The 17,419-nt window shown below is 35.7% G+C and overlaps 1 protein-coding gene across 3 annotated transcripts; it reads right to left on the bottom strand.

Moving 5' to 3' along the window:
- Positions 1 to 151: 151 nt before the first annotated feature.
- LOC133516121 (angiotensin-converting enzyme-like) lies at positions 152 to 16,220 on the bottom strand. Of its 3 annotated transcripts, none has more exons than XM_061848855.1 (11): positions 16,125 to 16,220; positions 14,086 to 14,508; positions 13,840 to 14,001; positions 13,657 to 13,759; positions 13,130 to 13,465; positions 11,873 to 12,119; positions 11,206 to 11,339; positions 10,467 to 10,704; positions 8,371 to 8,469; positions 1,550 to 1,672; positions 152 to 733 (listed from the first exon to the last, which is right to left on the bottom strand). In XM_061848855.1, the coding sequence occupies exons 2-11, from the start codon at positions 14,473 to 14,475 to the stop codon at positions 358 to 360; spliced, it is 2,208 nt and encodes a 735-aa protein (XP_061704839.1). In that variant the 5' UTR covers positions 14,476 to 14,508; positions 16,125 to 16,220; the 3' UTR covers positions 152 to 357. The 3 variants fall into 3 exon arrangements, with proteins under 3 accessions (XP_061704839.1, XP_061704838.1, XP_061704837.1); XM_061848854.1 differs by lacking the exon at positions 16,125 to 16,220 and adding an exon at positions 15,912 to 16,118; XM_061848853.1 differs by lacking the exon at positions 16,125 to 16,220 and adding an exon at positions 15,852 to 16,115.
- Between the last annotated feature and the right edge of the window lie 1,199 nt (positions 16,221 to 17,419).

Raw genomic sequence — 17,419 nt, 5'->3', positions numbered from 1 at the left:
ATTTTAAAGTACGGTAAAGTAAAGTAAGTCCTGAACGTTTCTTAAAAAAATACAGTAAAGTAAGTCCTGAACGTTTCTTAAAAAAATGACCTTTTAATATAGTCAATGCCCAATTTTCGACAAGATGCAGGAGGAATAAAACTATAAGACAATAAGTAAAAAAACGTTTATGCATCAATCAATAAAGAATACCTTTTTCTTATTAACGTACACATAAACAATAAAACTTTATGCTAATTGCTATACATATGCAGTAACTACAGAATATATTTAACATAGTGGCACAATCTTTGAGAATCTACACATTAACGATCCTAAGACTCGCTGGTATTTCAATTTTGCAATTGAAATTATTTATCAGACTTTGTCTTCAACAATCCCTTCTATTTCATTCGTCTTACCTTGAGGCGCTTCATTCGTTACTATGTCTAAAGACCCGTTTTTGCTTAGTCCACACATAGATAGAACATTTGTACCACTATGCTTCTTAATGCAATACATTAGTACAATGAGAAGTGTCAGACATAACACCACAACTCCTACTATGATTGGAGCGCTTTGATCCATATCATCATCCTCTATAACTTTGGCCAGTTTGATGTTTTCTTCTTTTAAAAAGTCTTGTAGAGTTGAGAAATATTCTAGAAAGCCTTTCGTAGATAATTTTGTTTCACCTGTCATCGCTTCGAGTACCGTTCGCCAATCTTGACTTGCTCCAAGTGACATTCCGGTACTGAAAAAAAAATTTTTTTTTTATATCACATTCCTAACTATTATTTAATAATAAAACCTATTATTAGAAATCCCAAAACAAATCCTAATAGATTAGTAGCAGGATTTCGTACCTCAAAAGGAAAAAAACTGAACCCTTATAAGATCACTTTGTTGTCCGCCCGTCTGTCTGTCAAGAGCATTAATCTCGGGAATGCGTGGAGGTATCGAAATTAAAATTAAAACCTTATAGGTACTCAGGTCTACAGTCCCTTGAAGTTGTGCAAAAATCAAACTTCTAAGTTAACGTAAAAAAAGGTACGGCCGGCTGTTTATGACGCCAGACACGTATATTTCGACCCTCTCAATGGAATCAAAATGTATAGGGAACTTTCCGTTGACCTAGAACAATGAAAGGCTAGTAATATCGTCTTTACTACAAATACAGGGAAAAAACTGAAAAACATTAATTTGTCACATAATAAACGTTTAATTTGTACGGAACCCTCGGTGGGCGAGTCCGACTCGCACTTGTTACGTTTTTTCTTTGTCAAATGTGCTTCATATAATTTTCGATCCCTTTATTTTACTGAATTTCGATGTTTTTTACTTGTATTTATACTAAACGATACAATCTTTATGACGTGACCTAGAAAGAAAATCATTACAAATGAGATCTTTTTTAAAATACGTGTTTAAAGAAGATCTGATTTGACACATGCAATCTTTGAGAGGCAGACCTCGACAGACCCTTTTTGTTTTATCATGAACAATAATCATTATTATTATTATACTTATCCTTAATGCATAAGGACAGAGGTCACATGGACTTCCGCACCTGAGTAGTTTTCCCGCTTCCTTCTGTCCATAGATGGAGCATTCGTGCAGAGGTCCAGAGTGATTCGTACTCCTGCACAGCGACCGTAGAAGTTGGAACTCCAGGACGTGAGACACCAGGTAACTGGGGTAAGAGAAAGTCAGCAAGCGATTATTATGTATATTAGCGACAAGTCGTGCATATTAATGTCGTTTCCGTTTACAAATTAATGCTTGCTTACAGTATGGTCATAGTTTAAACGACGTTTCTAAATGAGTCATAGACAGATTTAGGTTCTAATTTACTTTTCCACCCTAACCTATTGTACCATATAATTAAGAAAATTGAGAGAACATACGCGTATATTTATTATAGCTACACTTTACGTACAGGTCAAAACTATCCGTCGATGAAAATTACAATCAGTACCCCTAGTGTAATTATTTTCGACAGCGAAACTTGACGTACGCGTTAGCGTTAAGTGTCATTTTGTATGAGATTTTTGACTTTCCAAAACGTCCCGCTTGGCGCGCTGTTCAAAAACCCATACAAAATGAGACTAAACGCAAACGCGTACGTCACGTTTCAAAATCGAATTTATTTACACTAGGGGTACAGAACTTAGGCTCCACTTTTCTTAACTTCGGGAATAGAAGATTATTATTAAATGCGTTACGTTTTGTATCAGTTCATTTGTTAAAAATAAACTAATACGTTAATCTAAATAGAAGAACGCGGGTATTATAGCCGCAGGTGGCGCAGTATCATATAATTAGGTAAAACAATGGCACTTTGTCTTCAGTGAAGATAACTTTTAATAAACTATTTAAGACGTGTTTATCAGGAGTGTTGTTCCAATCGCATACCGGGCGCAGGCGAGTCGTAAAGTTTCTTCGGTTTTGCATATTACCTATTACTATACTCCACATACCCATTGATTTTCCACAGCGGCGACTCGCTTGCGCTCGACTTTTTTTGGGTAAAGTAGATAATAGTTAATCGACTGTACAGTTTATTAAAAACAGCATTAAAACGATTGAAAAATATCGCTAAAATGAAGCCTTATTCACACTTTGATGAAAATCACCCTACTTAAACAGGTATCACTTGTACAAATGCCCTGGTTAAATAACCTAGAAAACCAAACTCATTTAGATACCTCCTTTTATTATAATATGTATAGTTTTTAATAGTACTTATAGATTGTTTATAATGTATTCGTACTCGCGTATTGGCGTACCCTAGACATTTAATCATACGGATTTTCATACAACAGTAGTGTGTATGTTGTATTTTAATTATTTCATTCGTTATTTGGCTTATTTTAACCTTAAGTAATTTAATACATAAACAAATAAATACCGAATACAAAATACAAAAGTTCGCTTCTAATTTTTCCGTTTCAACAAGACAATTTTAATACTAAAATAGTTTTTTATAGGACATTATTACACAAGCTTTCCGATACTGCTAAGTACACAAGTTTTTCATCAAGTGGACGGAGAATTGAACAATAAGATTAGAAGGACTTAATTTCTACCTCAATGCATCCCAAAGATTAAATAGGCAAATATAAGAAATCAAGTTATCTATTTCGTTAACACGCCTAGCAGCCGAAACTTGGTTTCGTGGTTTATTTATGAAATTAGTTAAGTTCGGTAACTATATATCAATTAAATTCGCTGCAATCTCTAAGCTTCGTGTCAATATTTGTTTTTGTATGAGCTATTTATTACTCAGTATGAACTGGTAAATCTTATTTTTAGTCAGGACAAGTTTCGCGAGTGTTTTTTACTATTTTGAAGTCTGTCGCAATCAGAAGGCGCTATGCACTGACATCATGAAAATGTTTTTGATATCTTTTTAGGTTTTATTTATAAAATATAAAAATAATCCATTAACGGCGTATTTGCGCACGACGCTCCGCTCGGCCAAATATACATTGATTGAGAAAGATGCATAAAATCTAAGACAATTTCGTGCAATTTCGAATTTGATAGGTAAACGAGATGGCGCTGTACAGCTCCATAAAATTTTCGGTAACTCTGATTGTCAAAAGTTGACGTTTGACAATTCAGTGACCGCAAAACATATGGCGCAGTACAGCGCCATCTGTTTTGGATGTCAAACTAAGGGGCACGTTTTTAGACTTTACCTCTCTATTGCAATGAATTCTCTTTGGCTCGGCTGTATGAGTGACACCAGAGCGGTGTGCGAATTCGCATCCAATTAAATGTGGAGACAAGATTTAGTTGCATAGGGAAAGGCCGGGTAATCACGAACGCTGGGTAATCTCGAACGCAGCTGTTTCACTACATTAAAAAGAGGCGGAAGAAAGCGGAGCGTTACGGGTGCAGACGTCAGGGTTCAAGCTAAAACTTAATTCAAATAGTTGGTTACATTCATTGCAATTTTCCCATACATTAGACACAGTTTATCTTACAAAGTAATACGATATTTATTGCCATAAATAATTAGTAATTGAGGATTCAGGTACCGCCATGAACTTCGGGCACCACACGGTTAGGTAAGTCTAAAAAATGTCTGCAATCGGCCCAAAAATCTACAACCGAGTCTCTGAAAACATCCATCGAACCGACGACCTAGTAGTCTGGCCTAGTGGTCTGGCCTAGTGGGTAGTGACCCTGCCTATGAAGCCGTTGGTCCTGGGTTCAAATCCCGGTATGGCGTTTATTTGTGTGATGAACACAGATATTTGTTCCTCGGTCATGGGTGTTTTCTATGTATACAATTAACAATGTGTTGTTGCCGAAACTGGACTGGATTGGCTTTTCTCCCGCATTGTTGTCGTTCTTCGCTAGTTATTTACGTGATCGGCAGCAGTATGTCAAGCAGCAGGCAGCAGGATGCTTTGTTTCAGCCCCATATCATACCCGGTCTGGTGTTAGTCAGAGCTCCATATTAGGTCCTTTCTTAGTCGGGATCTCGATACACTACCTCAGGTATGTCCTTCAATCGGCTCAGTGTCTCCTATATGCAGATGACCTTAAGTTGGTGTATGGAGTGGAACAAATTACTGACTGTGAGTCGTTACAAAGAGATATCGACTCGGTTTTTCTCTGCAGCATCGAAAACAAGCTGCTGTTCAACCTGGCTAAATTGCGTCTGCACTTTCAGCCGTGCTCATATGCCGTTGCATGCACAATATGTGCTGGAGTCCGAGCCTATAAACCGTGTGTACTCTATCAAAGATCTGGGTGTGGTTTTCGATACGCGGCTTACTTTTTATGAGCATATCTCGACGCTTGCTGCCAGCTGCTATCGAAGACTGGGCTTCGTTATATTATACGCAATCTTCGTTACTTTAATAGCCCTGTTGCCATCAGGCTTGTCTATAATGCGGGTGTGTAATGCTTTATATAATTATAAAAACACTATCATACATATGTTATAATGCCATTTGATATAATATTATATGTTATAATGTAATTTTTATTATATGTTTCTACAAGCCTTATTGAGCTTACTGTGGGACTTAGTCAATTTGTGTAATAATGTCCTATAATATTATTTATTTATTTATTTATTTATTTTGTTATATTGTGATTATATCTAAATTTTTAATTTTTTAATTTTAATTTATTTATTTGGGAAACATACAGCACATAATAATACAATAAGATACAAGATAAAGTTAGAACATAAGCCAAAACAGTTTCCACTTATAGCTAATACAAAATTCCTTTGCTCCGAAAAAAAAGTACAATATGTAATTGGGTATTTTTAATTTAAAGTTGAATTTAACAGTAACATAAGATAATACACGAGCACGATTAACAATTATAACAAGCATACTTTGGAATTTTGAAAATAACAAGTACAATTTTTATTTAGACTTTGAAATTTCAAATAATAGGTACAATTACAATAACAATACAAGACAAGCTTACAATTTTATTACGAGCTACGAAGTAGATAACGGAATTACCATTTTTTGTTTTGATTTGGTTTGTTTTGTTTTTTATTTTATTTTGTTTGTTTGATGACAGAAACAAATTTATTACACTTATGCTGGAACAAATCAATGTGTGAATATTTCTTGTTGTAAACATTGCATGATCTTGCTAAAAATTTGTTGTTTACATATTTTTTGCGAGTAAATGAAACGGATAGCAAAGCAGTGGACCGCGTACGATACGTAGGACATCTAAATAACACCTTGCTGAGAAGATCCTCCGAATCAATTAAATTATTTAATAATTTGTACAAGAAAATTACATCCCGCTTTTCTCTTCTCACTTGTAAGGACTCAAAATTCTCAAGCTTAAAAGATTTGAATTTATACTTCATACGATTAAGAATTTTTTTTTTGAATAGGTACTTTCTAATGAATTAATGTGTACCAAAAAGTGAGGACTCCAAACTGTAGATGCGTATTCCAAATATGACCTTACATATGCATTATATAAAAGAAGTAACGTTTTGGGGTTTTTTAAAACTTTACTTTGCCTAAATATAAAACCAAGCATTTTATAAGACTTAGATGATATCTTATCTATATGTGAAACCAATTGAATTTCACTGTCTAAATATACTCCTAAATCTCTAACCTCAGTAACACTAGTGAGTGGTTAACTGTTATTGATATAATGGCTATTGTTATATATTTTTTAAGTAATATATAGACATCTTTTATAATGTCATTTATTATATTATATTTTTATATAACGTAATATTTTATATAATTTTATCAAGTATAAATACATATATTGTATAACATATATTGTCATATTTAATTTAATGATATGTAAAGATTTACATATTTTTATAACAAGTAGTACGCAGGCCGTATAACTAAGTACAGATTATCATCCCACCTAACCCAACCTAACCTATTCTTTCAAGTTTTTTGATAATGCGGGGGCCGCAGTTCAAACCTAACCTAAACCACATTTTTGCGAGGTTTTTTTTTTCTACGGGAGGTCGAAGTTCTAACCTAACCTAACCCTCCGTTTACTAGGTAGTTGGGTCCAAATTCATTTCGTTCTCTTGTTTCTGAATACTGTGTCCCGCTTGTATCTGTCTTCTAAAAACTAAATTTCATCTCGTACAAAAAGCTGCATTACGTCACCTTTTTTGGAGACAAAAAACAAGACAACGAAAAGAATTTTGATCCAGTTATTCGTTTGTGCGGAGTCGCAGTTCTAACACTACTGCCACACGAATATTATGTGATGTCACTTGTTAGAACAAATGATATGCTTTAGAGTATGTATTAATTATGGCAAAGTACGAGTATATCAGACGAAGTATAAATATACCTTATGACCATTATACCAATAATAACATTATGTTTGCCGTTAATTAGGTATTACGGTAGTATGTCATTTATTGCGTTATTGAAAATAACGATATACCAAACAATAATATGTGAAAAGTAATTATAAAAAATGTAGTGCACCCCTATAATGCACTAGTAAGAAGCCAGATTGAGACATCATCATAGGTGTTTTCTATGTATTTAAGTATTTATAAATATTTATATATTATATATATCGTTGTCTAAGTGCCCTCAACACAAGCCTTATTGAGCTTACTGTGGGACATAGTCAATTTGTGTAAATAATGTCCTATAATATTTATCATCGATTGGTTTCTTGAAAAGGTACAAAAAGCCTTTTTAAGGTTTGTATACAAGAAAATGATTGAATTTTACCCGTTTCATTATCCGACAAAGAATCTCCCGGGGGCATTAGGTTACAACTCTTTTGAGGTGAGACGTCACCTTAGCTTATTGATGTTTGCGTGTCGGACCCTGCGCGGTGATTCGGACTGTTCAGAATTGGTAAGTCGAATTCTGCGACTGCATGTACCGGACATTCCCAGGATAGCCCTCAGACCGCGGCGGCGAATAGTAACTTGTAATTGTATTATTCGTGATTATTTGTTTGTGCCTGATTGATATTTATAATAATTTATATGTACCTGTTTGTTACATGTTAATTTTAAGTTTCATGACGCATTGGATACGTCTATAAAGTCATAGAAACATATTTTCAAATAATATAAAAATAAAATAAATAAAATTACACCACTAGTCTGGAAGATATTTCCATGACCAATCGCCTCCCGGGCGAAACCTCTTATAGTGGTTAACGCCTATGTGTGATTAACCCTCGTGGACGTCAGCTGCCGCTCCGTTACTGGATTGAGGAATGGCAGCCACAGAAGCACGTAAAAAAATTTAGTCATCGCCTCCCGTTGGAACTTTGTCAGATGATAGTTCAGATGCTATTGTTACTTTAAAAAATCGTCAGCTGCAACATGATCTCATTTTTAGGCTAGTCTGGCTCAATTGAGAACGATAGTAATCGCCACATTAGGTGTTCGTGATTGCGCGACCAGTGTCGGGTAAACACGAACTCTAGAGGTTTTTTTTTTTAACAGAGTAGTTTATTGCATATCACATTACAAGCATGGATGGAATGGAACATATATGTATACATGTGACTGTGACACCCTGTAAGGGCACAGCAATATAATGTTTTTTGTTATAAAAGTTGATTAAATAAAGAGAAATTAATATTGTTGATTATAATTATTTAAAGTAAGATAATTTACCTTTCCGAAGAAGCTATTACAGTTAAGCTAAAACACTATCTTTCGATTTATTTCAATACCTCCTTAGGTGTTCGTAATTACCCCGCCTTCCCCTATCTTGAACACACTCTCGCCATTACTTAACCAACCTAGTTAAATTTGTAGTAATGCATACATAGGTAAGTTAGCACGACGACTACGACGAGTTAGTACATTTGATAAATTTAGCTTATAAAATAGTATGCTAGGTAACAGCGAAGGAAAGCAATTTGTAAACTTACGTCACGTATTGCACGTGCGACACCACATGATACTTGGCTGCGGGATCCAGGTCACTCTCATTGCGCTGGACTGGCGGCGACACACCTGTTTCTTTAATCCTGCGAATTTCATTATAGGCTGTATACATATTCTATATATGATATAAATTAGTATGCTGGTACCAATATTTGGCTTGTACGGTCAGCAAAACTATTACCTTAGCACCTCTGTACACAAATGTGTATGCAGGTGTGACAAGCTAAATAGTTTTGCTGACTACCGAAGTGGTCTTTTAGCTGTCCGTATTATTTTTACAATGAACTTAACTAAGATGTAGAAAAAGTCAAGAATAGCATAGACGTTTAACCTCAAGCGAAACCATTGAGTTATTTTACACAAGAGAAGGCAACTCTAACAAAATGTTTCCGCACTTCAATGAAGCGCCGGCACTTCATTGCGTTCATTACCTACGTCTTTGACTACGAAAAAATATTACAAAATAAATAGAATAACATTCCATCGGTAAGCAATCGAAAAACTCGTGATTATCTTTTTCTTTTGTTATTGAATAGCTATACAGGATGGGCCCTGTAACAGGAGCAATGTAGGTAAGGTACTAATGATCACCTAGGTACCTTTACCCCTAGTGTAAATATTTTCGACAGCGAAACGTGACGTACGCGTTTGCGTTAAGTGTCATTTTGTATGAGATTTTTTGACTTTCCAAAACGTCCCGCTTGGCGCGCTGTTTAAAACCCATACAAAATGAGACTTAACGCAAACGCGTACGTCACGTTTCGCTATCGACTAAATTTACACTAGGGGTACTTATCGTTTGGTACATATGTACAAAAATGACATAGTTTGTATTTCGTTATTTTGTGTAGTGTTTTTATATCTGTACATAGTACTTGTGCTATAAATACAATTGGATCAAAATTGTTGCAATGCTTATTCTTTAATCAGTGACAGAGGTCAACTGAAGAAAATGGTGGACACAATTTAATTCCGTTTGCCTGTCTAGTACGTAATACATAATATAATATATATGAGCGAACCATACATTATTATTTAGTTCGTCTTTAATTACTTCATGATACGCACAATTAATCAAGCCTCATGCCAAGACCTTGGCAATAATTAGAACTGTCATTCTATCAGGCAAAATAATCCAATCAAATAGATTTTTTGTTATGACCTTATTTTTTGGTAATAGTTTTAACGGCCTAAAACTTAACACCTTAATCGTTGTATTTATGGACAAAGAGGCATGCCTATTGCATATGAAGCTCTCCAGTTGATTCATGGGTTTACTTGTAATGATAAGGTGGTTAAAATACAGTGAATTCCTTCCCACGTAGGGTTAGTAGAAAATGAGGCAGTAGAGCTTGTTAAAACCGCTGTAAAGGGGGGGGTTCTGTACTAGATTCTATACCATATTCAAATGAAGTAATTCCTAGAATTAAAAAAAGATGTTAACAAAAATGGGAATACTATTTTGGAGAACAATCTTTATCAAGGGCTATAGGAAACTGGTACAGAAAAATCTAAGCTAGACCCTTGTGGATACCCTGGTTTGATTCTGCCAACCTCGCTAGAAAAGTCTCAGTCTTCTATGTATGATGGGTGTTAAACCGTCACCACTGTGTGTAGACTGTCAGAAGCCTGATGACTTGTCTCGCATATTGTTGGACTGCGTCCGGAATCCGGACTTGAGATAAAGAATTTTTGGTAGTTTGGGCTCCATGCATAATGGACAGATCAATTGTTGGTTGGCAGAGCCTTTATCAGACAGCAATAATGTCCTATAAAAATCAATTATAGCGGTATACACATACCACTTTATTGATCTCTTTCTTGCGTAGGGAACTATGAAAGCCCCCATGAGGCTGACATGTTTGCCTGGAGTGTCCAAAGCCTCAATGAAAAACAGATTTTTAAAAAACTTTTTTTTATCAGCGTATAGTGTAATATTTAACTTTTGCTAATGTATATATCCGACGGAACAATATCGTTAAACAGGCTTGTGGTGCAATTTTATATACTAATATTTATATGTGTCTTAGAAACAGTCCCATGTTGCTTATCATGTTTGACATCTCAACGTTTGTCTTACCTAAGATCCCACCAATGCTGGTTCCAGTTTTGAATGCTGGTGTTGCCAAAGACGTCCCACCGCCACTTATCCAGCACGTACGCATAGGCCATCAAAGGGAGCTTCTCCAGGGCTACCCAGAGCAGATGGTTCATGGTCACTTGAGGGCTAGTTTCTACTTTTAGAAACTTCAGGGTCTTCAAGTGGTTTGGCGAAGTCAGCTGGACAGCTACGATGTCTGAGATCGCGTCGTGAAATGCTGAAATATATTTTAAAAACTTTGAATACGAATGCTAAAAGAAAAATATTCTGTTTCAGCGATAAATACCAATACTTAAAGAAAAACATACAATTTTAGCCGAGTTAAAAAATTATGCTCGTCTACCATTTACACATTATGGAATAATAATAATATATTATGCTAGTCGATTTTTACCGTCTGCAAGAGAAACAGAAATAATTGTTACGCACTAAAAAGGTTCGTCAGTAGGTACAATTACCTACTCTTTATTTTCACAGCACGTCACAACGCGATTGGTTGATAAGTTCGCAACACGCGCGCGATTTGTCGCAACTAATTGCGTTATAGACTGCACGATTAGCTCGAATTCGTGAGTGACGCCGCTGAACTAGCACCATTCTTAGTGCCCGTAAGGCCCGTCCTTAGATATATGTAAATGTTGTTTACCTATTAATTGCGGAAAAGTTCATCGTTCTGATCCCCCGTCTATAGGTACATCAAGTCAGAAATAATGCTTACCTGGATTTGGGCCGTCCCGATACAAAGGAGGAAGGTGCCGATAGTGCTTGAAGTATTGGACGTGACCTAGCAACCTTGCAGCCCGGGACAACCCGACTGCCACATCTGTGATTTTCTCTCCGCACCATTTTATTCTGAAAATGATATAAAAGTAATATCAAGGGACAATCTTGTCACTACACCTAGCTGTCCTAGCCTTAAGCTATGCTAGGTTTGTAATGTGGTTAATTGAAAATTATTTTCTTCACACATATGACGTAATCGAGACTCGAAGCCACGATGGGCATCACGAAACTTGGCTCGCTGCGGCATCATAAAAGTCATTGCTAATTCAATTTAATAACAAAGATCACAGATCTAAGTAAAATGCAAAATAAAGTAACAGTATGGTATTCATTCATAATTTCTCCATGCAATTCTCCACGCATCTCACTGTACATTTGCAACTTATACAACTAAACTTGTATTAGGTTCGCCAAACTTTACTTTTAACGGCGAAATTCTAATTTAGTACGCGTCTGTAAAAATAACTCAAATAGGAACCTTACCTGCTAATATGAGTAATATCATACATCCCAGACAAGAAGTTGACTAAGATTAACATTATTTGTCTCCATATATAGGTATATTCACCAAAATATGAATTAAGATGTGAAACTATTTTTACCTGTAATTAGTCCCATCACACATATCATGGCTCGAAGGCAGGCAGTTAGCTGTAGCCATGGTGTCTGTAATTCCTCGATATGATTCAATAGCGCTTTCAAACCCAAGGGACTGGTGGAATTCGTCCACCGCGTCGAACAAGTCTTTAGAATGCAGAGTCTCGTTACTTTGGACCTTTGGCCTGACCACTTCTGGATATGCAGCTACAAGGGGATAGATGGCTTGCCACTCTTGAGCCCATAAGTTACCTGAAACATAATATTATTGGAATTCCTGAGGTAATTTTGCCGTGATAATTACAACAGGCGCCTTACATCCACACAATATACGATTTTAAACTTGTGACATATAGTACTAAATAAATAAATACATAATATAGGAAATCATTACACAAATTTACTAAGTCCCACAGTAAACTCAATAAGACTTGTGTTGTAGATACTTAGAAAACGATTATATAATATATAAATACTTAAATACATAGAAAACACCCATGACTCAGGAACAATTCAATTCAATTATCCATGCTCATCACACGAATAAATGCCCTTACCAGGATTTGAACCCAGGACCATCAGCTTCGTAGGCCGGGTCACTACCGACTAGGCCAAATATTATCCTTTTTGCCCAACCTGTGTTAGGCTATGTTTGTATGTACTATGTAGATATGCATATTGTCACCAAATACTTATACATAATTTTCATGTGTATATCATTGAAAAGATTGATAAATTATACTATAACATGATGCATGGTCTTGTTAGTAACCAATGATACCAAATGACAAAACTTGTAAAACATACGCGAACTATAATCCGCTTTAAGAGCATAGTGGAGTGGTCATTAAATTTCTCCATACAAAATACGTGGTTTTTGACCCTAGAGCAATGATTTTTTTCAACACAGATTAAAACTAACCAATCTGTATCGGACTGTTTTTCTTTTTTGGATATTTTTTTAGTGCTATAGCTTTTCAAACATTGCCTTAATCTGATATCAAATATCCCAAAAAGCAAAACAATCCGATACAGATAATTTCACTATCATTGAGATTTCAAAATTTTATAACGATTGGTTAAGTTTTGGAGGAGGAAACAGTCGAGTACAAAACTTAGATTTTTGAGATTTTTACGCAGGATTTTTCGTCGAAAGCTGCAGTTATCCTTATCGCACTAATTTTAGGGCCCCCTCCGTTAACGCGACAGATATGTCCACCTAAAATTCTCAATGTTCAGGACCTCCTCTTAATAGAACTTACCTAAAATATGTGCTGGGATAAGGTCATCATTGCACTGCAAATCCACTTTGTAAAATTTTTTCAGCTTTGCCCTGACGTAGTTGTGCAAAAGGTCGTACAAGGGCTTAATCTCATTCCACATTTTGTCCACATTTTCGACAAAATGTTCGTCTTCAAAGGCATACCGCCACATGTCCCCAGCGTCAGTAAAGTTTTCCGATTCAGCCACTCGATTCATTCTTACCACATAGTCCTTGAATATGGGTCGGATTTTCTTGCCAGTACTATCCCTATAACCTTTCCAGTAATACGCTAGTTCTTTGGAATCGTTACTGGTTTTGAATATTGATATGATATCTGAAAATGAAAAATACAGGCTGGTAGAATATGGAATGCTGCAGGAATAAATTGGTCTTCATTTCTAAGATGTTTGTACGGCATACAGCAATTTAACCCCATAGAACTATTTCTACAGCTGACTATTACTAAGTCATTTTTAAGCAAAATTTAATGTGTTCATTTTAGCAAGTAAATATCGGATGACTAACCACTCATCGTTCGTAACGAGTCGTCCGAGCATACCGTCGCATTGTATGCACACACGGACACTCGGCTCCATATACGCTGCATTGTATCTATTTCTTCACGTTGCTGAATACAAAATATAGATTTATCAGTGAAACATAAAAAAACGCAACTTATACGCTAAACTAGATTAATTCAATTCATACTTTACTCTGTGGCATTTGAACATTGGTCCCCCTTTCTTTGATTATGCGAATCTTTCTACTTATTTTTTGATCATTTAAATTTGGTATGTCACGTAAATATTTTGTTTTAAGTATATTCCAATACTGCTTTTTTATTTCATCTTCTTCTGCTGCCACTCGTACCTAAAATTAATCAGCAGATAGATAATTAAAGATCATATCTATAGAACTACTTCTTTTAGAATTAATAATTTCTGATTAATATACCATTTTGTTTTTCTTCAATTCGTCATTAATATTAGTGACGTAGTCCCACAATGCTTCCTGGGAAGTTTTGCACACTTCTAAACTTAGCTTATCCATGTTTTCCATAAAACTATCTAAGGTCATATTCTCGCTATCTATTTCATTTAACTGAGCTTTAAAATTTTGTACATCATCATTATTAACTATCATAGTGTTAGGGTCTAGTACTGATCTCATGGCATCGTCTAAAAACTTTTTATCTTTTATTTCTTCAATATCAATTTCTTCGTGACCACTTTCGTCTGCCGCCGATGTATCTGCTGTTTTGTTACCTTTCGGTGTTACAATCTCATCCCCTGACATTTCTGACGTTGGATTACCGTGAATCAATTCCCGAGCTCCCATTGTCATTGATACTGCGAAGGCTACCGTGCATGTTAATTGCTGTAACAATTACGTTTGTCAAGAATAGACCTAACAATGAGTTTGAGGGAGGTAAGTATATATTAGCGTATGTGGCCTTATCGGTAATCTAAGCTGCAGTGTACGCATTATGAAGTAGGTACTTGCAGTAAGGACAGGATGTGGCATAACACCGTATATTATCCGGCTGATCTAGACATGAGAGGAAAGGACACCGATAATGTACGAAACTATAAAATATCTAAGTGTCACGTGAACTTAATTTAACAATGGCCCCAGTTTATTGAAATAATGGTTGCATCCTCTCGATACGAGTACCAAGCCATCGCCGTCGGCCTTCTAAGATATTATGGTTGCTATCTTTAAAATATGAAGAAAAGAACGATAAACTTTTAATTAATTTAAGAGGCAACGAAAACCATAATTTGGTCCACAATTAATGAACTTGAAAATCACACGGGAGCTTAGATTGATACGAATATATTCATATATATCCCTCTTTCAAAATGATATTTCGTTGAAATACATAAATATGGTTTGTGTTATGTGTTCTAAACTACTATTACTATATTGATATATGTAAATACTTATATACAGAGAAAACATCCATAACTCAGGAACAAATATTTGTGATAATCACTAGGCATCCATATAATCAGGTACCATAGTTTTACCTTTTAAGTAGGTGGGTACCTAATTGTGATTAAAATATAATGATGTAAAAGGTAACTAACAATGTTGATTTTTACACCTGATCATTCGCTAAATATAATATAAAGCAATTTTCGGAAATAGATAGGTAAGTATATACGTTACTTTTTAGTCTTAGAAAAATATATGGTAACATTTCCAAAACATTATTTTAGTTTGTCTAATTAATAATACGCTTTATGTCTTGAAGCGAAAAGATTTTTAATTGATATTTTATATTATTATTTAGGATTGATTTTGTAACACGTTGGAAATGATTCTTGGTGATTAATTTATTTAACCTTGAATCTTGTGAAGTCCCAACCACAGACATGAAGCGTTATAGTCTAATCTCCTAGTTCACTTTGTTACCTACTAATCACCACTTTGTCACCATATTATAGCAGTATTAAACTATAGCTTTACTAAATGTTAACCTATATTATTTTAATGTTTGGCATGATTTATGTCAATACATGTAAATATTAAGCAGGTAACCTACAAATCAAGTATTCATGAACGTTGCTCAAACGACTACAAATTTAATTTTATCAGAAAATGAAATTTCTATTTCCTGTACCTACTGATATACGTCAAGACCCGTAGAAAAACAAGCTAAAAAAATATTTTTTTTTGTATCAAAATAATACGAAGGAATTATACATAATACGCACATAAAACAGCATGGTGTGATAATCCGAAACGTTATCATGAATGCTCAACACAAAACTCACTACATTTTCATTTTCTTTACTTATCTTCACATACGAAAGCAGGGACACGACAGCACTCGATAGTGTTACGGAATGTTTATGAATTGAACGCCCTGTTTGGTCGTTTTGTGGTGGATTTTTGAAATTGGAACAATCGAACGTTATTGTTTTGAAAACGTTAACGGTGCGCGGCCGGCCGCGGTCGCCGGCGCATTGTTGTGATGAAATGGCTACCTGCACTGCATCAACAAACGGGCGTTCTCGTGCGACCGGACGGGCGCTCTGGAGCTGCTCGCGTTGTCAGCTCGTCGACGCAGGCGTGGCTCCCCTATTTAAAATGATTTAGGAAGGGTACCCGCCATTGTTACGAATATTACACTATCGAAGGCTGCCCAGATTATTATACAACGAATGATTTTTATTATAGGTTCTTATGTAAGTATCTATTATCAAAAATAATCCGGATATAAATATCTCAACCTGCACACGTAACGCCTTGACAATAGAGGCGTGTTCAGATGTTTGTGAGCATCTTGGCCGCTCCGATATATTTGATGGCGACGGTACAATAATGATCCAGCCTCGAATATTATGGATTATTTTTACTATAGGTACTTACATAAGTACGTATAATAAAAATATCCGTTGCGTTGGATAATAAGCTGGGCTGCCTTCGATAGTGCAATACGAGTATTCTTAACAACGGCTCGACTTATGTATTTAGCAATTAATTAATAATAAGGATATACTCCCCACTAATTATATTTAATCCCTAACTGACAGTGCTACATCATCCTATGAAGTACTTAAACGAAAAACTGCAGTTATTTATCATTATACAAGGGACCAAAGTTGTTGTTTAGCTTGTATTGATATCTGTAGCCTTACCACGACTGCCTTATCAGTGTCAAACATATTCACTAACGGCTGCGTAACTTACTTTCTATACATCTCGTGCGAGATGCATAGAAAGTAAATTACGTACACGCTAGCGAATATGCCAGTGTCAAACTGGTGGTAGCCCTACTGAGCAAGCGTAAAAAAATCACGAGCTGGCGTGTCTACCGCCAGCACGTCACCGTGCACCGCAACAGCTCACGACCGCTTCGTCCACAATCCTATTTCGTCACCTTATATCCACTGTTCTGATTTGTCAACATTCCTATATCGTCACTATCCTATTTTGTCCACATTCCTATATTATCTACAGTGCTAACTCATCCACATTCCTATAGGACTGTGAGCCTATTGTATTGGTAGAATTAAAAATGACAGCCCAACAAAACTTTTTCTTTTAAATGTAAAGTGCCTATGTTGCCTTATTTATAGAAGTCACTCAGGATAATCGATAGTACAATAATGTTGACGAGCTGGCACTGTGGTCAAAATAGGAATGTAGACGATCTGGGACTGTAGTCAAAATAATAATATGGACGAGTTAAGAAGGTGACGATTTAGGAATTTTATGCTGACGACATGACATTGTGGACGATTTAAAAAGGTGACGAAATAGGTTTGTGGGTAAATAT

Source organism: Cydia pomonella, chromosome 3 (assembly GCF_033807575.1).
Source record: "Cydia pomonella isolate Wapato2018A chromosome 3, ilCydPomo1, whole genome shotgun sequence".
Lineage (NCBI taxonomy): Eukaryota > Metazoa > Arthropoda > Insecta > Lepidoptera > Tortricidae > Cydia > Cydia pomonella.
Note: the sequence above shows the minus strand (reverse complement) of the source record. Positions and strands in the feature narration are given on the sequence as shown.